The sequence below is a fragment of the Lithobates pipiens genome, unplaced genomic scaffold, assembly GCF_037356315.1.
Source record: "Lithobates pipiens isolate NorthernLeopardFrog02 unplaced genomic scaffold, aLitPip1_a1.2 Scaffold_19, whole genome shotgun sequence".
Lineage (NCBI taxonomy): Eukaryota > Metazoa > Chordata > Amphibia > Anura > Ranidae > Lithobates > Lithobates pipiens.
The window spans coordinates 382,220,897-382,248,593 of NW_027507764.1; the positions used below are offsets into that span (position 1 = coordinate 382,220,897).

Consider the following 27,697-nt stretch of genomic DNA (forward strand, 5'->3'; position numbering starts at 1 on the left):
GGAGTCTCTTACCTGTGTGAATCCTAATATGGCGAGTTAACTGACTTGGCTTCTGAAATGTTTTACCACAGTGTGGACAGGAGTAGGAAAATCCACTTCTGTCTATGTTCCTATTGTAAGATCTAGTGCTTGACACTCTATGTAAAGCAAACAAAACAGTGTCTTAATTTATGTACACAATCAAAAGAGAACAGTATAAACGCAAAGTAAAGAGAGCATTTAGCATTTCCTGTGCTGTAATAGAAGTACTCAAAAATTTCTGCAAGACTGGAAATTCTGTGTTTTTAAAAGTGATGTTCTAAATAAATTATTGATAAAGAAACTGATACAGACCTGCATTGTCTCTGCAGGAGATATGAATACTGCTGTTATTGCAGACTAGGAGGACAGAGGTTACGTTTAGTATCATTCAGACATTAAGCTGAAGATAAAAAGAAAAAAAATGCCCTATGTATATCTGCAAGATCTTGTTCTAGCCTTACTGTATATATTTAAACGAGAGTGTGGAATAATTATATATATATTTATAGCTTTGTAACCAAAAGCTGTGTCTCCAAATAAATCTTACTGGTGCAGTCAGGCCAATTTAAAGAATGTAAAATGTAGATATACAAAGCAACCTATTTAAGTAAATGTAATCCCTTACTGGATGACATTTGGTTTGTTAAAGTGGAACATTAGGCTCCAAAATAAAAAAGGGCTAACAGGCAGGATTTTGATTGCAGAAGAGACATGCTTTGTCTCTTCTGGATTAAAGCTACTTACCTGCCTGTCCACCCCTTTACAGTAAACTGCACAAGCACAGCTTACTGCACACATTTGGCAATGTCGGATCTGACAGCACTCTAATGCACACATAAGAGTGAAATCATCTTGGCCCGGCCAATGACAGCGGCTGGCGATAAGGGCCCTAAAGCTGGACGCCCAAAGATGTGAGCGGCCGATTGCGAGTTCCAAGGATGGCGCATTGCTGGATTCAAGGACAGTATAGTTCCACTTTAAAGCATTGTAGATCAAAGCAAAATTCCCAATTACATTTGTTAATACGGTTTTCATTTTTTGTTTAATTTCTTTTGCATCTGAGTGCTGCTGGTCTCTTGCAGACATTTCTCTCCACATACACACTTGCTCCAGCGTCAGCTGTGCATTTTTCTGGACTGGCTGACTAACAGTGACAACAGGGGATTATGCCTTTGTAATGTGTGTCATCATGACATTTTAACAGAACAAGTGTCCGAATTATTTAGACTAAATTACACAGACTCCACTTTTCCTGCATTTCTTTCAGGAATGTAAATCACACCTCAAGAGTCTATGCTGTAATACTTACAAAGCATAAGAGTAGGAAAAAAGACATGTGAAATCAGTTGCATGGGGGAACAATATAAAGGTCTCCCCAGCTGAGTATATAGTAACTGTCCAAAAAATAGGATTTTTGTACTCACCGTAAAATCTTTTTCTCTGAAATGCATTGATGGACACAGCATCTTCATCTTGTCCTTAGTTATATTGCTCCTTTAGGAGAGGACTAGGGAGAAAGTGTTAAAAACAGCAACACTTGCACAATACCACCCAGGGGGCGGTCCTACTGGCTATAACCCCCTCACACTGCATCCAGCAGCTCAGTTCATCAAAAGCAGTACAAACAGAGGGGTGGGTGCTGTGTCTGTCAATGAACTTCAGAGAAAAGTATTTAACGGTGAGTACAAAAATCACATTTTCTCTTTCGTTCACTGATGGATACAGCATCTTCATCTTGACCTTAGGGACATCCCCAAGCAGTGTCAAAGAAACAAGGGGTGGGAACAGCAAGAAAATAACTCCACCCATAACAACCAGAGCTCCTCAGCGGAGGAGTTGCAACCTTAAACAGCCGCTTGCAAAACCTTGCGGCCGAAGCAAGCATCCGCAGATGCACTAACATCAACCTTTAAAATTTTGTGAAAGTGTGAACGGACGACCAGGTCGCCACCTTACACACCTGAGAAACAGACGCTTGATGTCGGAAAGCCCAAGGAGGCACCAATTGCCCTGGTAGAATGTGCCGTGACAGGAAAGGGAGGCACCCGCCCCCTATGGCATAAGCCTGAAACACAATCTGTCTGATCCACTGAGAAATTATGGTCGATGAGACCGGCAGGCCCTTCTTCAGACCAGCCACCGATACAAACAGCGAGTCTGACCTCCGAAAAGGAGCTGTAGCAGACAGATACACCTGCAGAGCCCGGACCACGTTCAAGGAATGCAAAGCCACCTCTTTGAGGTGTGACGGCCGAGGACACAAGGACGGAAGCACAGGGTCCTCATTTATATGAAAGGCCGAAACAACCTTTGGCAGAAACGAAGGCTGTGGACACAGCACTGCTTTATCCTTGTGGAGGATCAAGTAGGGAGACTTGCAAGACAAGGCGGCCAACTCAGAAACCCTCCTGGCAGATGTAATAGCCACTAGAAAGACTACTTTCTGAGAGAGTGTCAATAAGGGGATCTCCCTAATGTTTTCAAACAGCAGTTTCTGAAGCACCGAGAGCATCAGATTCAAATCCCACAGAGGTAGCGGTGGTCAAACCAGAGGGGCCACATGTCGAATCCCCTGAACAAACGTACTAACCAGTGAATGAGTCGCCAAGGGTTGCTGAAAAAAGACAGCCAAAGCTGATATCTGCCCTTTGATGGTGCTTAAGGCACTTTTCTGATCCACTCCTCGCTGCAAAAACAGCAGGATCCTGGAAATAGAGTATGTACGCGGACGCCACCCCATCTTCTCACACATGGAAATGTAGGCCTTCCACGTACGATGATAAATCTTCCGAGAAGATGACTTCCGTGCCCTCAGAATAGTGGATATGACGAATCCGACAGACCTCGGTCCCTTAGCACCTGGCTTTCAACAGCCGTGCTGTTGAAGCCAGTGACGGTACATCAGGATGAAGTATTGGACCTTGCGGCAGAAGGTCCTCTCGCATCGGCAGTCGCCAAGGAACATTCACCACCATTCATACTATATCGGCATACCAGGGACGCCGAGGCCAATCTGGGGCAATCAGAATTACCGGAATCCTCTGGGCCTCCACTCTACAAAAGCAGACGTGGTAGAAGTTTGAGTGGGGGAATAGCATAAAACAGCTGTTAATGCCCCCATGGTGCCACCAACGCATTTGCCGCGTCCACCCAGGGATCCTTTGACCTGGCCACAAATCTCTGTACCTTCCGATTGAGTCAAGAAGCCAGGAGATCCACATCTGGCGTGCCCCACCTTAGGCAAAGGAGCCGAAATGCATCCGGATGTAGCGATCATTCCCCTTGGTCCAGTATCTGACGACTTAGGTAATCCGCTTGCCAGTTTTGTACGCCCAGAATGTATGCGGCTGACAGAGCCGGCACGCGCTGCTCTGCCCCCCGCATGATGTGAGCAACCTCCAGTGCTGCAGCCAAGCTCCTTGTTCCTCCTTGATTGTTGACATACTCCACTGCTGTGGCGTTGTCTGACTGGATCCTGACCGGACGCCCCTGCAGCCCCTGTGACCATGTGGAGAAGGACTGCCTGATCGCCTGAAGTTCCAGCATGTTGATCGGCAGGCGGGATTTTTTCTGGGTCTAGCGACCCTGGGCTGACTGTACGCCCCAAACTCACCCCGAACCGGTCAGGCTGGCGTCCGTTGTGATCACCATCCAAGGAAGGGCCGCCGACCTCAGCCACCAGAGCAGGGAATCCCTGACTAGCTGGCTCACCTGAAGTTGACAATCCAGGGACAACGGAGATTTGTCCCATTTGAACAGGATCTCCTTTTACAAGACTCAAATGTGGAATTGAGCATACGGTACCGCCTCAAAAGTGGCTACCATGAGACCCAGGACTCGCATGCAAAAACGCAGCAACAACCACCTACGGGACACCAACAACTTCCCCGCAGCTTGAAGAGTCTGCAGCTTGTCCGAAGAGAAAAAGACACTCACCTCTGAGGAGTCCAGAAGCAGGCCCAGGTACTCCAGGCATTGAGTCGGCACCAACACCAACTTCTGTAGGTTCAGTACCCAACCAAATTCCCGAAGAATTTGCATAGTGATTGCCACATCCTCCCTTAATTCTGAGGCGGAAGCTGCTCTCAGAAGGAGGTCGTCCAGGTAACCCACGATTGCGATCCCTTGCGATTCCTCGCTGCCTTAGCAAAGCCAAAATTGGAGCTAGCACCTTGGTGCCGATGCCAGGCCAAAAGGGAGAGCTACAAATTGGTAGTGCTCGTCCCCGATCACAAATCGCAGAAACCTCTGATGCTTGATGCATATGGGGACATGCAAGTATGCGTCCTTGATGTCCAGGGATGCCAGAAAATCCCCCTGATGGAGTGCAGTGACCACTAAGCGAACTTATTCCATCCTGACTCTTTCTACCTTCACAAAGCTTTTGAGGGCCTTGAGGTCCAGGACCGGATAGACCCCTTCCTTCTTTGGGACTACAAACAGATTGGAGTAGAATCCCTAAAACCTTTCCGGTGTCGGTACAGGTACTATCATCCCGCGCAACAGCAGGTCCTGTACTGTCATCACAGAGGACAAGGGGCACTCTTTACATCTGTAAGAAAAGGGATTGAGCCTCCAAATACGGCACGATTTCTGTACAGTAAGAGCTCTGAAAATGTGCAATAGTCTCTCTCAAGAGCTGGTTCTGGACAGCTTAATAGATAACGCCTGGATTCTTTCCTAAATGCACATTATATAACTGAATACTAAGATTTATAGGTAAAGTTCATCCAGGGAATATCCAATTTCCTCTTGGGGGATCAGGAAGGATGTTTTCCCCCTCACTGGAGCAAAATTGGACAATGCTTTATTGAAGTTTGTCTTCCTCAGGATTAACTGTGTGTATAGGATTGTATATATGGGTTTTTCAAAATTAGTGTTTTTTTTTTCTCTGAGGGTTGAACTGGATGGACTTTCTAAAACTGGAGCAGACATTCCCTGGAGCACATGAGCATAGTAACCAATCAGCTTCTTCAGCTTGTTCAGCTGAGCTTAAAAATGAAAATCTTGGAAGATAGAAGTTGATTGGTTGTTATGTACAGCTGCTCCAGTTTTAGTAAATTCCCCTCAAAGTGTTTTAGCAAACTTAATGTCATCAAGATTACACGTACTTTAGGTCCACTTTTAGGGTAATACCTTCTTCCCAAACTGACCCTTTAGGACAGTTAGATGGTTTAGAAAAATATAACTCTTGTGAAAAAGAAACTGGATTATACTGAGCTACCTAAAAAGGTAGTATAAGTGATGTACAGTGAACACTGAATACAGATTTACAGGGTCATAGTGACAAACCATACACAGTTTAAAGGGTACTTATGATAAAAAGAGACACTTGAAGAATATTTGCGGATATAAAGCTATATAATAAAACTAAAGAATGCTAAGCTATTCAAACTCTTCTCAACTGCTCATTAACTTTGAATACTGTGAACAAATGCCATATTACTGTAGATGTTATTGATTGAAGGTTCACCTGATTTTGAAATGAGTTTTCATATGGTCTTTAAGCTGTGGTGCAGTCTCAAAAGTCTTTTTGCAGGACTTGCAACTGTAGGTTTTGTTTCCCGTCACCTCTTTTCGATGTTCCTCCATGTGCAGAGACAGATGGCTTTGTAACGTGAATTCATCTCCACACTCTGAACAGATGAGGGTCTAGAAAACAAAGGAGTCGTTTTTTTAGTAATAATTCCAACCATTTGTGACATTATCTAAGCTAATTTAATAAATTAATAGCCAATTTTTAAAAATTATCTGCAAAAATGCAAGAACAGAACGTTGAGCAAAATGACCAAATTCCAGCTAGCAAGTTTAGTGAAATAACATTTAGTAAGACTGTACACACTGTGCTTTGTTTTTTTAAAAGCAATTTCTGCTTTTCATGGTTAGATAGGGGTTGATTTACTAAAACTGGGGAGTACAAAATCTGGTGCAGCTCCGCATTGAAACCAATCAGCTTTCAGGTCTTTGTCGAAGCTTAATTGAACAAGCGGACATTATCCATTAAGCTCATGGATACGTTTCTAAAGAAATAATTCCCTTTTAAATATTCTAATAGATGAAAGAACCTGCAATTTCCTGGAGATCTTCATGTTTTCATGCTACTACTCATTCAGTCTTACCAAATTACTAACCTCCATGTTTACATTTTTTATACATGATGGTGGACGGGTAGTAGAAGCCTAGCACTACTTGAAATAGAGGTGTTCATTACCTGTTGCTAATAACTTAGCTGCAACATAGCAAAGAAACAGTTTTAGCAGGTATAAGCTACTGAGCTTGCTAAACATCAAAAGAGACAGAGGAAAATCTAAAACCTAAATCTCCACCTGCAGGTTAGACAGAGGACAGCACACAAATTAACCTGTATAAAAAAAATCAACTTTATATTTAATAACGTATGTACTGTATATACACATACACACCACATTAACTTAAGCCCACACCTGAAGTTCAGTTCTACAGAACTGAGGTCAACAAAAAATAGAAACATTTCTCTGTGTTCCCAGTTGAAATCACAATATATCGCTGAAGAAGTAATGGTAAGGAAAATTTGATATCTGCATGAAAAAGTACATATTTCTACTGGTGTGGTATTCTGGATTAGTGGACTGATGAAATCAAGGTCCCAGTAGGTAGGTACAAATAGTCAGCAGCCTTGATATTCGCCTCTATGGGATATGAATCAGGGATGTATGTATGGATGAGTGAATGAATGGCTGGAACCCTCCGGTATCTCCGCAGCTAGGCACATCAGATCAGGGATAGATCCTCTAGAACAGTGGTTCTCAATCTGGTGTCAAATGATGATTTACCAGGGGTCACCGAATCCTGGGCTGTTCCTGAATCCCACTCAGCTCTCCCAGCCTTTTTGTTGCCACCCTGCAGGGCTGTCCCTGGAGCCTGTGACCACTCAGCTGGACTGTTCCTGGAGTCCGCGTCCACCCACCCAGCCTCTTTGCAGCCACCCATTCAGTTCACGGCATAGCTGGGGGAAGAGACTAGAGGTCAGCTGACTGGTGAGGAATATGAAGTGGGAGGGGCTGGAGGAGACCCTATCTCCTGATTTCAGCATAGGCGTCACTGCTACAAGACACCGCAAAGTCAGAGACACAGTGAGTAACACTACCTGTGATTATCGTTGCCATTACAGTTCTCAGATCAGCAGATGACCTTGATAAAGAGCACCCGAGTTGGTTGATCAGAACTCCCCCCAGCATTGCCACTAATCCCAACTCAACGCCAGCACTGCCACTCATCCCAATCCCCCCCCCCCCCACCACCACCAAGGAGTAAGAGAAGGAATAAAAATAGAGAATACATGCAAGGGATAGGAAAAGAGGGGGAGGAACAAAGAAAAGGGAGAGAAAAAATAAGAGAAAGAACAAGAAAGACAGTTAGAGGGAGGGATGGGGGAGAAAGAACAAGAAACAAGGTTAGAGGGAGGAATGGGGGGAAAAAAAACAAGAAATTAGGATAAAGAGAAATAAAAGGGAAAAAAAGGAGAACAAAGAGAGAGTGGTACATCCTAAAATGTACCATAAGGGGTTTTAATACTGTACGAGTGGAAGTGACTTTGGAAGCGCTAAATGTCCGTGGGTTAGAGACGCAAATTACTTGTCTTGCCTTGGGTGCTGACAACCCACGCTATAAAAATTATTTTACTGTTAGGGGTCCCCAAAACTTGGATAATTTTAGCAAGGGGTCACAGCACTAGAAGGTTGAGAACCACTGCTCTAGAATGTGAAGAGATAGTAGCCAAAGCGCAAGACTAAGTAAAAACATTGTAGTATTTATTAAAAAGACAAATATCAACACTTACATTAGGGTAAACAGTGATCATGGAGTGTGTGTGCAGATGGAGCTCTGAGTCTGCTAGATGGCAGCCGCGGATAGACACTGAAATGCGAGACCCGCCAACGGAAGGATCAACAGCGCCGTCCCCAGCCCTCCTCTATGATAAATACAATATGGGGGGGGGGGGGGGGGTGTGCAGGAGGCGTGTATTGTACATGCCCCCTTTACGTCCCATAGTGTTGCCTTTTTGGTAAAGGACAGCTGGGGACACCGCCATTGCTCCATCCTGTTGGCGGATCTTGCATGTCAGTGGCTGGCATCTAGCAGCCTCAGAGCTCCATCTGCGCGCACACACACACACACACACACTCACACTCACACTCACACTCACACTCACACTCACACTCACACTCACACTCACACTCACACTCACACTCACACTCACACTCACACTCACACTCACACTCACACTCACACTCACTCTGATGTCTCCTCCACAATCAGTCCCAATTCACACAGGGGCGACCTGTGAAACGACTCAGCTGCCTAGCAAGTCGCGCTCCACTCAGTGCAATGAAATTCTAATAGGAGCGACTCAAGTCGCTCAGACTTAGAAAAAGGTTTCTGCACTACTTTGGGGCGACTTCAGAGCGACTTGCATCGACTTCTATTAAAGAAGTTGTTTACAAGCCACACTGAGGTCACGCTGTGCGGGGCTGCTTCAGAGTCGGACGACTTTGAAGCCGCCCCTGTATGAACCAGCACTCAAGCAGCACACTGTTTACCTTAATGTAAGTGTTGATATTTATCTTTTTAATAAATGCTACACTGTCTTGACTTATTCCTGCACTTTGGCTATTTTCTCTTCACATTCTACAGAACTGAAGTGCTGTAGTGAAAGCCATGCACATTCACAATAATTATCTACCAGAAGATGATTAGTAGCTACCTAATAAAAGGACAGCAAAAAAAATACAATTTCAAGAAGAGTTAAAAGCTGAGTTCCACCCTGTATTTGATGTTTGGCCCCTGACGTTGCTGATCACTGTGCCATAAATGATTGTTGTTTTGTTTTGTTTTTTTACCTTTTCGGGTCACTAAAAAGCTCCAATTCTGCTGTACCTCTCCGCAGTGAGATATGTCATATCCGTCCATCTATTTGCTCCTGGGATATGTGTCATCAATCCCAGGAGTCGACGGGCAACCTGCAGTACACCAAGCGCGCCGTGCTTTGTTCACACTGCGCAGGCACAAGATCGGGAGATGCACGCTGAGTAGCTAGCTACACCATTTCCTGGAGGGAAACTCCGAGCGAGCTTCAGGTGCCTACACGATGGATGGATGGAAGCTCACTGGTCCGAAGGTTACAGTGAGTACAAATAAACAAAATTAAAAAAGGAAACCTTTTCATTTCCAGCATATACCCAATTTAGAGTGCATAAGCTGCAACTATCACAGGGGTGATTCAATTTTTTTTTTTTTTTATAGGCTGGAGCTCCACTTTAAGGGTTAGTTCACACTGGCATTAATAGCAGACGTTTGACAGGCATTAAAAACGCTCCTCAAACGCCTATGCACAAGATATAATAGACAGCACATTGTGCTGTTCAAACTAAAGCCCCATACACACGAACAGAAATTCTGCCAGCAAAAGTCAGATGTGAGCTTTTGGTCAGAAATTCCGACCGTGTGTATTCTCCATTGGACTTTTGCTGGCAGAATTCCAGCCAGCAAAAGATTGAGAGCAGGTTCTCTATTTTTCGGTCGGAAAAAGTTCAATTCAATAAGAAAAACAGGATAGTTACATAACTGTTTCTCTGTGTGTAATACATGTATACATAAGCAAAAGTTCAGTATGTCTTGAAATAGATATCTTTTCTGCAATTTTTTTTTCCATATTTTATAGTAACTAGTAAATCCTACCACCTTACCATAACCCGTCCAGGTTAAAGTATATCTGAAGGCAAAACTTTTTATTTTTGGACAGAGTGAAGAGGGATTAAAACACTAGTCAGTTTTTATTTCTTTCTGTGCCTCCATTAGAGAGATTCTCTTATTCTAGTTGTCCTGTTTACCATTATAATTGAAAAAGAAAGAAAATCCCAAATTTTGGGTTGTCCACAGAAAAGTAATGGAGGGAAATTTTTCCAATGGGGACACTAGTTCTGGTGACCTGGGGGGGGGGGGATTCCCTTCATTTGCTGGGATTTTCTGCCATGTCCCATTTGGCTATGGGACAAGAAGAGAGGGGAATCTCACAGATAGATGGGGGGGGGGGTTCCCTTAATTTGCAGGGATTTCCTCTCATGTCCTGTTTGGCTATGGGACAAGAAGTGAGGGGAATCCCACAGATAGATGGGACACAAATAGCGGAAACAAAATCTGACAGGGGTTATAGCCCTCCCTTGCTCAATCCAAAATGAAAAAAATTTAGTTTTGCCTATAGTTCTACTTAAGGATTTAAGGCATTCTTGTGTGGAATACTTACCTCTTCTTTTTCATGAAGCATAATATGAGCTTTGAGACTGGCCACTCGAGAGAACTTTTTGTTACACGCTGGACATGCTGGGTGATCCATATTATGTGTAGACTTATGAAGTATAAGGTTAAATTCAATATTAAAAGACATTGGGCACTGATCACACCGATGAGGCTATAAAACAAACATAAAATGACAGTAAACAAGTGAAGTGTGTAAAAATTTTTTACAAAATTTAATATTGTAACAGAGGGCAAAAAAATTTAAAAGGAGAGACAGGAACATAAAATAGAAAGACTTCTCTATATCCATTTACATGCTTGTCTAAAGAACAATGCCCTCTACAGAATCAATTTGGCCTCTCCTACAATTTTAGATGCAATGATAGTCTATAACTACTATTATACCTGTACATTTTGCTAAATTCCTCCCCTGCTAGATCATGCTTTTGAGAACCCTGTGTCAAAACTGATTTTCAAACATTGCAACACACCCTGATTGTATTCTGCCAGGCAATACCAGAGTCTGTTGAGAGGCCTTTGAAGCAGGATATTGCATTGTGGGACAGAGTATGTTGGCCTACACTTATGGTCAGACATTAAGAAAGCCAGAATTGGTTCAGGAGGCTTTGTGTTGCTCCAGAGGGCTGACTTGTACCAGAAGAATTACACTATATGGCCAAAAATGTGTGGAACTTTACCATTACATCTATTTGAGCTTGTTGAACATTCCAAAACTATGGACATTAATATAGCATTACATACATGTGTGAATGTGCTAAAATGCCCATACACAAAGCAATCTGTGGCCAATTTAATTACAATCAGTGACAGATCTCAGTGTGCTCAAAAAAGTCCACACGTCAAGTGTACAACCAAGGAATATGATTTTATAAGGTTTTTAAAGCGTTTCTATAGACGTAAGATTTTTTTTACCTTAATTTTCTATCATTCAGTCAATTAAGTTAAACAACCTTACCTTGCAAGATCCCCCCAGCCCCCTTTTTCCTTACCTGAGCCAATCCGATCCAGCGATGTGCACAAGAGCAGTGGTCTCCCTCCTCATTGGCCAGATTGATAGAAGTGGGAGCCTTTGGCTTCAGCTACTTTCAATCAAATGCTGTGACGAGGGAGCAGGGGGCGGGGCCAAGTTGCAGGTCTGTGTCAATAGATGCAGGCAAGGGCTCAGGAGCGTGTCGGCACTTGCCAAAGAGGAGGGGCATGGAGTGCCGGCAGGGGACCCAGAATAGGAGGATCAGGGCTGATATGTGCAAAACCATTACCATCACCATAACATGTTAGTTGTTTTAAGAAAAACAATAAAAAATGTTTAATGTTACTTTAAGACCTGGCTTTATATACAGGGGCACATAGTAATTCAAGGACAGAAAAGAGCCTTCTCCCAACTCTTGCAACATAGTTGGAAGCACACAATTGTTTAAAATGTATTTATGCAATAGAACACAATAGCACAGTGGGAGTGATTCCCCCATCCACGTTAACTATGTGGATGGGGGAATCGGCACTCTTTTTCATTCAACCTGCTGGCTGAATGGGAAAACATAAAATGTAGAATTACGTTAAATTCTGAAATACCCGGGCATACAAATTGAAAGTGTTTAGGTTTGTATAATATATGGCCAGCCTTGAGCTAGCCATAGACAGTTTGAATCTTGGCCAGTTCAGCAGGAACCAGCCAGGATTCGAACCATGTATGGGTAAGGCTGAATGTACCCAAGTTGATGGATCGATCAACTTGGGGACAACCAACTTGTCGGATTTTACATGCCATTATCGCTAGCGGCTGTTTTAGCCACTAGTAATAAACGCTGTGTTCTCCTGATGGGGACGCCTTTCCCTGCCTCCCCACCAGGAGAATACAATGGCTCCTCAGGAGGGATTCCCCCATCAACACTGACTTTGTTGATGGGGGAATTGAGCAAATTTCCTGTGGTTGTAGGAAAGAAATTTGCTCTATGACCGGACTTCGTTTATTAATTCAAATGGATGTTTGCTTAAGAAGCTGCTGGCTATGAGCAGCACCGATCCAAGGCTATGCGCTTTGATTTCTCTCAAATTTACATCTCTGAGTGATGCCAGCACAATAAATTAATAGAAAGGATATCACCAGGAAAAAACTTTCACTGCAATAAAAATCCAACACACATTTTAACCCCTCTTCACACGATTCACCATCTACTCCAAAAAATATTTTAGCTGGAGTTGGGCTTTAAATGCGTCAAAAAAAAACACTAAAATCTTCTCACCTTATCATTCTTCTCATGATCCCGCATGTGTTTCTGGTACTGTGTCTCCTTAGGGAAGGATAACAAACAGATGTCACACTTGTAGGATGATCCATGGAAGGAGAAACTATTATTGTCAGCATTTGCTGTTAAAACTCCATCTGTAAGGATTTCTGTGTTAAAATATATATTTAGAAACAATTTTAATATAATTTATATAATATATATATATATATATATATATATATATATATATATATATATATATATATATATAGTTTTTAGAAATTACAAATAAAGAGGAACAACACACTTTTCACTTTTAATTACAGTATTCTTTTATTAATATACAGTATATTGCCATCCTACTGCTGTACACCTCTCTTATCCTAAGCTGGTTTGAAGCTAAAGCCATTTTTTTGCACAAGAGGTGTTCATTTCTATAATATTAAGTTATATTTATACAGCCAGTGAAGGTCTGGCTTTTCTATGTGCAGCTGGATCATAACAGCTGGGCGCATAGGGAATATTCATTCCCTTTGTATAAATGTAAAAGGGAGGGGTTAGCCTAATACAGCCTGAGAACATCAGGAACATTTGTGTGTGTAAAAAGATCTCACTGTGTTTGGAAAAACATTGGGGGGGATCAATAATGTCTAACAACTTCTTAAATCACCTGTTGCTTCCTGCAGCATTTTAAACATTAAAGACCCACTCAGATCTATGCATTGCATTGCTTTGCGCTAAACTTGCATTGTATTAATACAATTCATTTCAACAGGCAAACATATAAAAAAAAAAAAAAAGATTTTATAATGTAGCAAGCATTGGAAGTTAGAAATAATATCAGAAGTAAATTGAAAAAGATGACACAATATGAGCTGCAATAGATAATAAGCCCCCTCGTGGTTCTCAACCCCCTATAACCATGCTCTGACCACTCCCAGGGAAGCTGGCTACAATCAGCATCAAGAAGGTGAAACACAGCACAAAAATTATACGTATCTCCTGGATGGCCTATCATTGCCACTATTGCCACTATAGACAGCCATATTAGTGGCCTTTTGGATTCAATTTTACTTTTTTTTTTTTACAACCATTGGTCACTGAGCTCTCCGCCTTTATAAAGGATTTAGTCCACATGCTTGACATTTTAAGTAATTATAAGTGGGAAGAAAATGTTAATGTGTATGTACAGTATGTATCTATCGATGTGACATCTGTATAAGAAGTCATCAAATCGGTCTCCATGCTGTACAATATTTCTTCCCTAAAGACCACAGTTGATAAGTTGGTTTTCTTGTGGAGGCTTCAAGTTTTGTCATAATTATTTTAGTTTTCATGATGAATTTACCTCCAAACTTTTAGTATAGCAATAGAGGCTAGTTTTGCCCCCAAACCTTTTTACTGGACAATGCCAGTAATTTTTTTTATTTTTATGGATGATGTGATTATTATCCTGGCAAGGTAGTGAGAACGGAGAAAAACGTTATGATGTTTTGTAATAATGCTTTTTAGAATAAAATGCAACAATGTAATTGATACAAGTAGACTGGTTTCCTTGATCTACAATTAAGGCCTCACTCCCACGAGGCGGATCCGCTTCCACGGAGTCCGCCGGCTCAGCGGGAGATCTCTCCATTGAGCCAGCGGATAACAGGTGCCTCTCTGCTCACTGAGCGGGGAGGGGCTTGTCGAGCGCCGCTGGTTTCTATGGAGAGATCGGATGTCTGTTTTCATCCAATCTCACCCAATTCGATAGCGACGGATCCGGACGTAGGGCCATCCGTCTGCTTTTGGCTGATCAGACCTGATCGGATGTCAGCGGAAATGTCACCGCTGACATCCGTTGCTCCATAGACCAGCATGGAGCGCCCATTCAGGTCTCCTGTCAAAACTGACAGGCGGACCTGAACGGTCCGACAGTGTGAAAGGGGCTTAAAGCAGTAATAAACCAAAACCAAAATGTAATATATTGCAGTTTACCAATCATTGGATATGATGGCTATATCACTTTTCTTTTCATATGCCGCGTACACATGATTGGATTTCTCGTCAGAAAAAGATATGACGGCTTTTCCGACGGGATTCCGCTCAAGTTTGCCTTGCATATACACGGTCATGCAAAAGTTTGCTGAAATTACTACTGTCAAGAACGCGGTGACGTACAACACTATGATGAGCTGAGAAAATTAAGTTCAATGCTTCCCAGCATGCGCCAATTTGTTTCCGAGCATGGGTAGGAATTTTGCGCATCAGAATTGACACAGACGATTGCATTTTCGGATAGGAACTTTTCCCGGCCGAAAAATTGAGAACATGCTCTCAATCTTTTGCTGGCTGGAATTCCTCCAGAAAAAGACCAATGGAGCATACACGTGGTCCCATTTTCTGATGAAAAACTCTCATCGGTCTTTTGCGGGCCGAAATTCCGATCGTGTGTATGCGGCATTGGGCTTTTTCCTTCTGTTTTCACCACCTGTATTAAAGGTGGTGATGAAGGTGCATAGGGGGCACAGCAGACAGTAGCAAGTTTGGGGGGAGGGGAGTATTATGCCACGTACACACAATCAGACTATCCGGGGGACCAGAGTCCGCTGGACAATCCGCCCATGTGTGGGCTCCAGGTGACTTTTTCTTTCCAAAAGTCTGGCGGACTTAGAAAGAAGTTTTGACTCAAAATTGTCCACCAGACTCGGCAGTCCGGCGGACAATCCGTCTGTCTGTGTGCTAGTCCGCCGGACTTTTTAAAATGAACTGACTTGCCCACACACAGAGAAAAGTCCCCCTACCCCTTCACCTGGGGAAAAAAAAAGTGTAAATAAAAAAACACAACACCTGTTTTTAAAATCATTTATTGGACAGCTCCGGTGGTCTTCTCGCCAGACTCCTCTGCTATCTTCTGCTCTTTTGCTAGCTCTTTTACTAGCAGAGGAGCCCGACTTTCTTCTTCCTCGTCGCCATCCGGGGGTCTTCTTCCCACTTCGGGGTCTTGTCCCGCTCTTCGGTTCTTCTGCCGGGCCTCCGCTTTCTTCTTCCAGCTCTTTTACTAGCGTTGGCCCAGTCTTCTGTCGCCGCCTTCTTCTCTTCTTCTTCCTTGCGATGTAGACACGACGCTCTCTCTGGCCACAATGGCAGGGACGCGTTGTGCGGCGACTTATATAGGGACAAGGGGTGGGGTCACTGGGTGATGTCACATGGTGACCCCGCCCAACGCATCCCTGCCATTGCGGCCAGAGAAAGCGCCATGTCAACATCGCAAGGAGAAGGAGGAAGAAGAAAACAGAAAGAAGAAAGGAGAAAGAAGAAAGGAGAAAGAAGAAAGGAGAAAGAAGAAAGGAGAAAGAAGAAAGGAGAAAGAAGAAAGGAGAAAGGAGAAAGGAGAAAGGAGAAAGGAGACCGGGCCAACGCTAGTAAAAGAGCTGGAAGAAGAAAGTCGAGGCCCGGCAGAAGAACGCACAAGACCCCGAAGTCGGAAGAAGACCCCCGGACGACGGCGACGAAGAAGAAAGCCAGGCTCCTCCGCTAGTAAAAGAGCTAGCAAAAGACAGCGGAGGAGTCCGGCGAGAAGACCCCCAAGACGAAAGACCACCAGAGCTGTCCAATAAATTAATTTAAAAACATGTGTTGTTTTTTTATTTACACTTTTTTTCCCCCCAGGTGAATGGGTAGGAGTACATGGTACCCCATACTTAGAAACATAGGGTGGGGGGCCGGTATCTGGGGCCCCTAGATTCCGATAAGCCCCCTGCCCGCAGACTCCGACAACCAACGGCCAGGGTTGTCAGGAAGAGGCCCTTGTCCTCATCAACATGGGGACAAGGTGCTTTGGGGTGGGGGGGTGCAGGGCCCCCCTTCCCCAAAGCACCCCCCCATGTTGAGGGCACACAGCCTGGTACGGCTCAGGAGGGGGGCGTGTTCTGTCCCTGGTAATCATGATCATCGTGATGGCTGCCGGCCACGAGCATTGGCACCCCGCTGTGCAGCAAGCGTGTGCACGCACCTCCGGCAGCGCACACCTGCTAACCCGATCCCACGAGCTGACGTATAGCTATGATGGTTCGCGAGATCATGCCGACCTGCCGCAGTATAATGATAGTGGCTGGTTGGCAAGTGGTTAAGTCTCATACACACGATCAGATTGTTGGCCAACAAAACCGTGGACTTTTGTCCGAAGGGCGTGGGCCCAAACTTGTCTTGCATACAAACGGCAAGGAATTGTTGGCCAGCAAATACAAACGTAGTGACGTACTATGTTGTTTTTCAGCTCTTTAGCTCCACCCTTTGGGCTCCTTCTGTTAATATCATGTTAGTAAAAGTTTGGCGAGTGTTAATTTGCGCTTTTCAGTTTGTTTCTGAACAGCCGTTCGTCAACCAACCATGTTGCGGGAATCGGAGGAGATAACGTGTTATTTATTATTGGCCTTGGAGTTATTGCTTTGACATTAGTTTTTCTATTGGCAGATAGCATGTCTAATTGTATTTTTTATTTTTTTAATGCACAATAAAAACATTGTGGAGAATAAAATACTTGGCTATGTGTTTTACTTCAAATGACAGTTTGGGAGCACAGGCGACACAGTGGTGTAGTGGTTAGCACTCTCACCTAGCAGTAAGAAGGGTCACTGGTTCAAATCCCAACCACGACACTCCCTGCCTGGAGTTTGCATGTTCTCCCTGTGCTTGCGTGGGTTTCCTCCGGGTACTCCGGTTTCCTCCCACACTCCAAAGACATGCAGGTAGGTTAATTGGCTTCTGTCCAAAATTGGCCCTAGTATATGAATGGGGACCTTGGATTGTGGGCTCCTTGAGGGTAGGGACCAATGTGAGTGTGTAACTGTACAGGGATAGGGACAATTGTTGACACTCAGGTTGAACTGGATGGACTGGTGTCTTTATTCAACCTTACTAACTATGAAACTATGAAGTTACATTTTAAAAAATACAATGTAAAATTAACAAAATTTTGCAATAACTCCATCAGTATCCCCAGCAAATCAGCTTCATTATTATCCCATTAAAGAAGAAGAGAATGTGCGCTGCATTTGGAGATTTCATAATTTGCCAATGTTAATTCTCCATTAAAATGTTTGTTTACAAGACCGACTGCTCCTGCTTCCGAGCATGTGTGTTTGTACTTTGGACTTTTGTCCGATGGACTTGTGTACACACGATCGGAAAATCCAACAACACACATTTGTTGGTGGAAAATTTTAAAACATGCTAGCCAACATTTGTTGGCAGAAAGTCCGACAATTGTCCGACGGAGCGTACACACGGTCTAATTGTCCGTGAACAGCCTGACATCCAACATTTCCCATTGGAAAGTCCAATCATGTGTACGGGGCTTTAGGCTGCAATACTGGCGCTTGCACCCAGGCCGATGGACAAATCAGCTTTGGGGGGCCGATATCACAGGATTCCTGGACAGGTAAGTGCCCTTATATTAAAAGTCAGCAGTTGTAGCTGACTTTTAAATTGCTTTTTTAGGCTCCATTCACACCATGGCATTCCGTTTTGCGGGAGAATCGCCGTCCGACGAATTGTGGTAAAATCACGCAAACACAATCACAGGATGGCCAAAAGAAGTTGGGGGTGTCCCGCGATTCTGTTTGTACAATTTTACTGCAATTCGGACAAAAATAGCGCCTTTGATTTGGTGCCATTCAAAGTAACGGGGATCGCAAGGGAGTCCTGCGATTTGTGGTGTTTCCGAATCACGGGCAGAATCTCAAAACTAAACACCATGGTGTGAATGGAGCCTAAAAGGCTGGAACTCCGCTTTGCCTAAGGCTGTATTCATGCTTGTGCAATTTTCCATGCAACGTTGGACATCAGAGTTGCATGACAGATCGCACACCATTCTTTTCAATGGCACCCATTCAAATCAGAGCAACTTTGAAAAGGTGCCTGCACTACTTTGTGGCAACTCTTGATGCATAGAATGGAAAGTCGGATCAAAATTGCACCAAAGCTGCGCTCCAAAGTTGCACCCGAAATCGTGCGACTATGGGAGATGCTCTAATGTGTAGGGAGCCTAACAAGTGTATATGTGCTGCTTTCCCCCACCGAACATCTGGCTGGAGTCTCTTTGCTTTCAAGTGATTTTAAAGGATCGTTTTTATTTATTTTTAAATAACATATCATACTTACCTCCACTGTGCAGCTCGTTTTGCAGAGTGGCCCCCGAACCTTTTCTTCTGGGGTCCCTCGGCGGCTCCTCCCCCCATCAGATAACCAACCAGGAGAAGCGCTCTCCCGAAGGGGGTTACCTTACGGGCGTGCTTCCGAGTCCAGCATTTGCGTCCATAGACACGAATGCCGGACTCGGCCCTGTGTCATTGGATTTGATTGACAGCAGCAGGAGCCAATGGCTGCACTGCTATCAATCTATCCAATGAAGAGCCAGGACCCCGTGGAGAGAGGGACAGCGTGTCCCCACCGAGGAGATGAAGGGGCTCAGGTAAGTAAAAGGGGGGGCTGGCGACTGTCAGGTGTTTTTTCACCTTAATGCATAGGATGCATTAAGATGAAAAAAGCATGAGGGTTTACAACCCCTTTCAGTTCTAAATGGAAAATGAAAGCAGGGAAAAATCCGGGCAGATCTGTGTGCTACAATTGGCCACAGAGGATCAGCTGCACGATTCTGGCCAAAATGAGAATCACACATTTTTTTGCTTAGAATAAAAAGATCACAATTCTCGAGACGTAACATCTTTTACATAGAAAAAAAATGGGCTAACTTTACTGGCTAGTTTTTTTTTGTTTGTTTAATTCATTCATTTTTTAAAGACTGCTGCACAAATACAGTGTAACTAGGGGTGCACCGAATGGGTTTTTTGGTGCCGAAACCGATACCGAAAATGAAAAATACACTAGGGTGAAAACCGAAACCGATACCAAAACAGCACCGATACTGAAACATATTTTAAAAAAATATTTTTATACAGGAGATGGTCAGGGACTGGGGACATGGTACAGGAGATGGTCAGGGACTGGGGATATGGTGCAGGAGATGGTCAGGGACTGGCGACATGGTGCAGGAGATGGTCAGGGACTGGCGACATGGTGCAGGAGATGGTCAGGGACTGGCGACATGGTGCAGGAGATGGTCAGGGACTGGCGACATGGTGCAGGAGATGGTCAGGGACTGGCGACATGGTGCAGGAGATGGTCAGGGACTGGCGACATGGTGCAGGAGATGGTCAGGGACTGGCGACATGGTGCAGGAGATGGTCAGGGACTGGCGACATGGTGCAGGAGATGGTCAGGGACTGGCGACATGGTGCAGGAGATGGTCAGGGACTGGCGACATGGTGCAGGAGATGGTCAGGGACTGGCGACATGGTGCAGGAGATGGTCAGGGACTGGCGACATGGTGCAGGAGATGGTCAGGGACTGGCGACATGGTGCAGGAGATGGTCAGGGACTGGCGACATGGTGCAGGAGATGGTCAGGGACTGGCGACATGGTGCAGGAGATGGTCAGGGACTGGCGACATGGTGCAGGAGATGGTCAGGGACTGGCGACATGGTGCAGGAGATGGTCAGGGACTGGCGACATGGTGCAGGAGATGGTCAGGGACTGGCGACATGGTGCAGGAGATGGTCAGGGACTGGCGACATGGTGCAGGAGATGGTCAGGGACTGGCGACATGGTGCAGGAGATGGTCAGGGACTGGCGACATGGTGCAGGAGATGGTCAGGGACTGGCGACATGGTGCAGGAGATGGTCAGGGACTGGCGACATGGTGCAGGAGATGGTCAGGGACTGTCGACATGGTGCAGGAGATGGTCAGGGACTGGCGACATGGTACAGGAGATGGTCAGGGACTGGCGACATGGTACAGGAGATGGTCAGGGACTGGCGACATGGTACAGGAGATGGTCAGGGACTGGCGACATGGTACAGGAGATGGTCAGGGACTGGCGACATGGTACAGGAGATGGTCAGGGACTGGCGACATGGTACAGGAGATGGTCAGGGACTGGCGACATGGTACAGGAGATGGTCAGGGACTGGCGACATGGTACAGGAGATGGTCAGGGACTGGCGACATGGTACAGGAGATGGTCAGGGACTGGCGACATGGTACAGGAGATGGTCAGGGACTGGCGACATGGTACAGGAGATGGTCAGGGACTGGCGACATGGTACAGGAGATGGTCAGGGACTGGCGACATGGTACAGGAGATGGTCAGGGACTGGCGACATGGTACAGGAGATGGTCAGGGACTGGCGACATGGTACAGGAGATGGTCAGGGACTGGCGACATGGTACAGGAGATGGTCAGGGACTGGCGACATGGTACAGGAGATGGTCAGGGACTGGCGACACGGTACAGGAGATGGTCAGGGACTGGCGACACGGTACAGGAGATGGTCAGGGACTGGCGACACGGTACAGGAGATGGTCAGGGACTGGCGACACGGTACAGGAGATGGTCAGGGACTGGCGACACGGTACAGGAGATGGTCAGGGACTGGCGACACGGTACAGGAGATGGTCAGGGACTGGCGACACGGTACAGGAGATGGTCAGGGACTGGCGACACGGTACAGGAGATGGTCAGGGACTGGCGACATGGTACAGGAGATGGTCAGGGACTGGGGACATGGTACAGGAGAACGTCAGAGAAAGAGGACGTGGTACAGGAGGTGTGCCCCCATACTGCAGCCAGAGCGTGCCCCCATACTGCAGCCAGAGTGTGCCCCCATACTGCGCCCCCATACTGCAGCCAGAGCGTGCCCCCATACTGCAGCCAGAGTGTGCCCCCATACTGCGCCCCCATACTGCAGCCAAAGTGTGCCCCCATACTGCAGCCAGCCTGTGAAGGGGAGAGGAGAGCGGCCTCCGCTGCCTGTGTGGTTACAGCGCCGGGAACATCACAGCTTTCATTTTAATAGCTGTGTGTTCCCGGCTGCGCCGTCACACACAGCCCCTCCCCCTTGTCCGGGCACTTTGATAGACAGAACATCCATCCAATCCTGAGGGTGATCTGTCTATCAAAGTGCCCGGACAAGGGGGAGGGGCTGTGTGTGACGGCGCGGCCGGGAACACACAGCTATTGAAATGAAAGCTGTGATGTTCCCGGCGCTGTGATTAAATAGGCGGCGGAGGTGGCTCTCCTGCGCTACATGACACCCCCACGATGGGCGACACCAGGGGCGGGGGCGGAGCCCTGCCCCCACACAGGCCACGCCCCATTTTCTGCTCCATTATCGGCCATTTTTCCTCTTTCGGCGGCCGAAATTTCGGTGCATCCCTAAGTGTAACATAAAATATTGCAACAACCACCATTTTATTCTCTAGGGTGTCTACTAAAAAATATATTTTATATAAAATGTTTGGGGGTTCCAAGTAATTATCTAGCAAAAAAAATATATATATATATTTTAACTTGAAACCAACAAATGTCAGAAAAAGGTTTGGTGTTTAAGTGGTTAAACTTTTTTCACTTAGGCCCCTTTCACACGGGATGGAGCTGTGATGATCCGTCCCGTGAACATTCGCTTGCTCAGCAGGGATTGCTCCATTGATCCCTGCTGAGCCGGCGGATGACAGGGCGGTCCCTGCACAGGGACCACCCTGTCAGATCTCCGCTCTCCTCTATGGGGGGGGGGGGGGGCAGTCCGTGTTCATCCGCTCTGCAGATGGATAGAAAAATAGGATTTTCCTCCATCTGCAGAATCAGACCATATCGGGTGTCAGCGGATGCATGTATGTCTGTATTTCATCCGCAAACGGATGGATGAAATACGGACATACGGTCTGCACGTGTGAAAGGGGCCTTACAGTCTATTCCAGAGATATGCAATTAGCGGACCTCCAGCTGTTGCACAACTACAAGTCCCATGAGGCACAGCAAGACTGACAGCCACAAGCATGACACCCAGAGGCAGAAGCATGATCAGACTTGTAGTTTTGCAACAGCTGGAGGTCCGCTTATTGCATATCCCTGGTCTATTCCATTGACAAATTGTTCAAATGTTTATACTTCAGTTCAACTGATAAAGAATGTTTTGATTCTTGGCAGACTGCCTCTTTTCTCTTCCTTTCTTTTGAAGGCTGTGGCTTCAGAAGAGCAGAGAGAATTCTTTGCATAGAAAGAATTGTGAAACACTTTAGTCAAGATCGCGATAATGATTCTTGACGATTAATCGTGCAGCTCTAGTAGGTATACAGCCAAATGATTGCCTGTAACCTGCCGACAAACTTGTGCTGGGACCAATCACAGCAGGGGGGGGGGGGGGCGTGCCTCTAAACCAGGAAGTACACCACGACATACGGGTATGTCGCTATGCCACCTACTAGTATTAAATATACTGTTAATGGGCAGAAAGTGGTTAATACTGGACATGAGCCACCTCGATTTAATAGACTAAAATGATGAAAAGGAATATAGCTTGTGGTGTGTTTGTAGACTTTTATGGACCAACATGAAGAATGCAAAAAAAATTGGTGAAAGTGGCATGGTAAAAGTATAAACCTTAAAAAAATATTTAAAATTAAAAAAAAAAAATATAGGTAAAAAGGTTGACTTTTTCAGATTGTGGAGGAAGAGGTGTTGGGATGAAGTTGTTTCTTCCAGTAATGAAGAGGTACTTGGTGTGCTCCATACTCCCCATGGGTACAGCACACTGTGATCCTGCAGACTGGTAGGAGAACACGGTCACCAGCAGCCATTGTGACAGGAGAGAACACAATAGACCTCCAGGCAGGCACACAATATGGCAGACTCGCTTCTCACACACTATACAAAGCTGACCAGCACACACGCACAGCCGCTCCGTATCGTCTCCCCTCACACACTGCTCTCCGCTCTCTTTCTGCCGCAGCCTGTAGTCCGGGTGCTGCGTCCCCCTCCCGTATCATTCCGCCCAGTCTCCGGGAGAAGACTCCTCACACGTACAGTCCGCGGCCTCAGCACAATATCCGGGGACTATATGAGCTCACACACACGCATCTAATGTCGCCTACAGCCCACTGCTCCCACCCACAGCAGGCCCCGTCCTCCCTCCACCCCTGCAAGCTTTTTTTATACCTGTGTGCGGTCCGTCCCCAGCCCGTGGTTTCGGGGGGCGACCCCGCGGCATTGGGCTCGGATTATTTTTTCTTTCAGGTTAATGTCGCCTCTTCCTCTATTTTTTTTCACAGCGGCGGCGGAAGCAGCAGCAGAGGATTGGAGGGAGGAGAAGGAAGAAGACGCGTCCGCGGCGGAGGAAGCACGGTGGGGCGGGGACTGTGTGGTGACGCCAATCTGCTGGATGTGGACCCGGTGAGGTCCGGATTGGAGGTTCTGTGCCTGTGTGGTGCTGTGTGTTGCTTGAGCTGTACGCTTCGTTTGGCCTGACTAATAAAGTTTTGTATTCTCACCCGAAATGACAAGAGCTCTTTGTTGTGCTAATTCACCTCACACTCATCCATGCAAAGCCAATGTCCCAGGGATATATCGCAGTGGCAGCTGGTGCTCCAAAATTTTGGGGGGTGCAAACAAGCTGAAAAATACTGAACCTCCTCTGATCAATTGCAGCCTCACTGTGCCCATCAAATGCAGCCACTGTGCCCATCAAACGCAAAAGCTGTGCCCATCATATGCAGCCACTTGTGCCCATCGGACATAGCCACTTGTGCCCAAACACAGACTCTTGTGCCCATCATATGCAGCCACTGTGCCCATCAAACGCAGCCACTTGTGCCCATTATATGCAGCCACTTGTGCCTATCAAACGCAGCCACTTGTGCCCATCATATGCAACCACTTGTACCCATCAAATACAGCCACTTGTGCCCATCATACGCAGCCACTTGTGCCCTTCATCTGCAGCCATTGTGCCCATCAAATACAACCATTTGTGCCCATCATATGTAGCCAGTTGTGCAAATCATATGTAGCCAATTGTGCCCATCATATGCAGCCACTTGTGCCCATCATATGCAGCCACTTGTGCCCATCAAATTCAGCCACTTGTGTCCATCATACGCAGCCACTTGTGCCCATCATACGCAGCCAATGTGCCCATCATATGCAGTCACTTGTGCTCATCATATGCAGCCACTATGCCCACGACCCCCCCCCCCCACTCCCTGGGCTTGTGGCTCTGGCAGCACCCCCCCCCCCCCCATGTGCGCACAGATCTGACATTGTGGCACTTACCGCCAGGCAGCAGCTCCTCAGTGCACCAGAGCGGCGACGACCTCCGCTCCAGTGTGTGTCTTCGAGTCCTGACCTCCTCTTCCTAAGTGCCAGGCATCCAATAGGGTGGCCTGGCGCTTTGGGCAATCAGGAAACAGGTCTGACACACTGCCTCCTAATTGGCAGGGAGGAAGGTTAGTGTAAAAACAGCAAAAATGAATTCCCTATTGTCACACAATTGGGTGGGATCAGGGCACACTCTCTCCACCCCAAGCCCACCGCATTTTGAAGCCTATTAGAACCTCAGGCTCTAATCTGGTGCTTCAAAAAGTACCACCCCCACCATAGGAATCCATGTGTCTGGCGTCCTGAGAAGGGCCGGGTGCATGAATGGGGGGGCGGCGGCCGTGCGCCCACAGTATACGGGCTGCTACTGGATATATGAGGGCTGTAATTGCAGCTTGGTTTTAAGTATCTATCATTAACCTAACCTAAACCTAAACTAGGGGTGCGTGTTATACGCCGATAAATACAGTATATATATTCTTCTTTTTTTTTTTTTTTTTTTACTTTATGCTATAAAATATATCCAATAAAAAAAAGGTTAAAAACATTTGAATTTCTTCATCAATTTAGAATTTAGGCCAATATGTATTTGGCTACATATTTTTGGTAAAACAAAATCCATAAAATAAGCGTATATTGCTTGGTTTGCACAAAAGTTATCGCATCTACAAACTATGTTATAGATTTATGGACTTTTAGTTTTTTTTACTAGTAATGGCGGCGATCAGCGATTTATAGCGGGACTGCGACATTGCAGGGGACACTTTTTTGGGACCGGTGACACCAATACAGTTATCAGTGGTATAAAAAAATGCAGTTATTGTATTTATGACACTGCCAAGGAAAGGGTTAACATCAGGGGCAATCAAAGGGTTAAATGTGTTCCCTGGGATGCTTTAACTGTAGGAAGACAGAGATCCGTGCTCCTGCTTAGCAGAAACACAACATCTCTGCCTTCCTTAGTAGCAGAACGGCGATCTGTCTTGTTTACATAGGCAGACCGCCGTTCTGCCTCTCTCGGAACAATCAGCAGGTTTCCAGCAGACATCAGGTCTGCTGGACCCGCTGATTGGCTTCCGCTGTGTTCAATCACAGCGATAGCGGGGCTCTGGCGGTACACGTGCGCCCCCGAGCCAAAGGAAAAAAAAAATATGTTCAAGTACGTGATTTTGTGCTTAGGGGCCACCCTGCGGCAGTATATGTACATGGGGCGGTCCTTAAATGGGTAATAAAACTATGTATAATCACAATTACTTAGGCTCTGTTCACACTTGTGCAACTTTTCCTGCGACTTTGGACATCAGATTTGCATGACAAGTTGTACCCCATGATAATCATTCATATCTGTGCGACTTCAAGTCACACCGACTTCAAAATAGTTCCTGTAGTACTTTGGTCCGTCAAGTTTACACAGGCATTCCCTGAAATCGTGGCAAAAAAGTAGCGGTTGTGTGAAAGGGGACTTAATGTATCTGTGTGAATTATATCGCTTTTTATTTTCAGGACAAACCGGGCATTCATTTGGTGGGAAATTGGCTACCTCCTTATTTTTATTTTTTTATCAACGGAACTCTGGCAAAAAATAAATAGATAAATATTTCTTACTATTATCATAACCGCCTGCCAAAAAACAACTGAAAAATAAATGTTCCTACTCTTGACGATCACAATCATACCACATACATGACACAAATTGCTATTCAGTCGGTCACATAGCAGCAACTCAATGCATTTAGGAATCTAGACGTGGTGAAGAGGACTTGCTGAAGTTCAAACCGGTCATCAGAGTGAGGAAGAAACAGAGAGGAGATAAGGGCGCTCTGGTGGAGGTGGATGGCTGGTCAGAGGGATGATAGTAATGAGATGTCACTTCTGGCAGCACTTTGGTTAGAGGAGAAGCAACTCTAAAGAAATAAAAAAAAAGGAAAAGAAAGGCACCTCTAAGTGCAGTATGGAAAATGTAATAAAGTGCACAAAGGGTTAAAAGCACTTACACGATTGTTGAGTGTTAAAAGACATGATAAAACCAGGAGTCCTCATCTGTGGCATGTGCCCAACCTCAGCATGGTGGTAGAGAGCAGTGTAGAGCCATCCAGCAGTAGTGATGGACGAACGTTTCGCCCGGCGGTCGTTTCGCGGCGAATTTCCGACATTCGCGGTCCGCACGTTCGAACGCCTTTTTCCGTCGTTCGCCGCGGCGGACTTACGTGTTTAATGTATACAAGAACTTTAACCTTTGGTGACACGTTTATCATGTGATACAGGACAGCCAATTGAGACATGACAGCACATGGACACTTGGACATTCCCCCTAACCTATAAATACACCCGATCCGGTGGCCATTTTACATTCTTTCTTCTGTTACGATAGGGACAGGTTCCTGTGTGGAGTAGGGAGAGATAAACCACTAGCTATTTGGTACACAAAAGTTCTTTTCAGGACTGGTATAGGTGTTAGGTGTTGATAGGTTTGCTGTGCTGCTGATTCTTGCAGCAGCCCGAGTGTCTTTTGTTAGTTTAGAGAAAGGGAAAGGACGGTGTATGCTACAGGGACAGCCAGATTAGTCTTTCATCATCATCATCATCATCATCATCATTAGCTGTTACTATCAAGGTCCACAAAAGAGCTGTTCCAGTAACCACTAATCGTTCTCTTTTTTTGCCAATTTGTATAGGGACAGGAAGGAAGCAGTGTTGTCAGGCAGTGAGGGTAATTTTAAAGACTTGCTGTTATTATTAGTTCCACAAAGGTTCTTTTCAGGACTGGTATCAGTGGTACAGTAATAGGCTTGTACATGTATAATATTCTTTCTTCCAAATATAGAAAGGATATTATACTTGACTGCTGCCCTTCTGCTGCAGTCTGCTAAACATTCACAACTCACTTGTTCCACAAAAGTTCTTATAAGGACTGGTAACTTGGTATAGGGTGCTACGGTACATAGGCTTGAGTGC

At 45.6% G+C, this 27,697-nt stretch overlaps 1 protein-coding gene across 1 annotated transcript in view; it reads right to left on the reverse strand.

The window, feature by feature from the left end:
- Positions 1-23,865, reverse strand: part of ZNF236 (zinc finger protein 236) — a 336,247-nt gene extending 312,382 nt beyond the window's left edge. The window contains exons 1-5 of the mRNA XM_077492345.1: positions 23,585-23,865; positions 12,561-12,712; positions 10,304-10,468; positions 5,495-5,673; positions 13-137 (exon numbers count right to left, since the gene is read on the reverse strand). Of these exons, the coding sequence (XP_077348471.1) occupies positions 13-137; positions 5,495-5,673; positions 10,304-10,468; positions 12,561-12,712; positions 23,585-23,636 (673 nt within the window). The 5' untranslated portion in view covers positions 23,637-23,865. The remainder of the gene's footprint in view (positions 1-12; positions 138-5,494; positions 5,674-10,303; positions 10,469-12,560; positions 12,713-23,584) is intronic.
- Between the last annotated feature and the right edge of the window lie 3,832 nt (positions 23,866-27,697).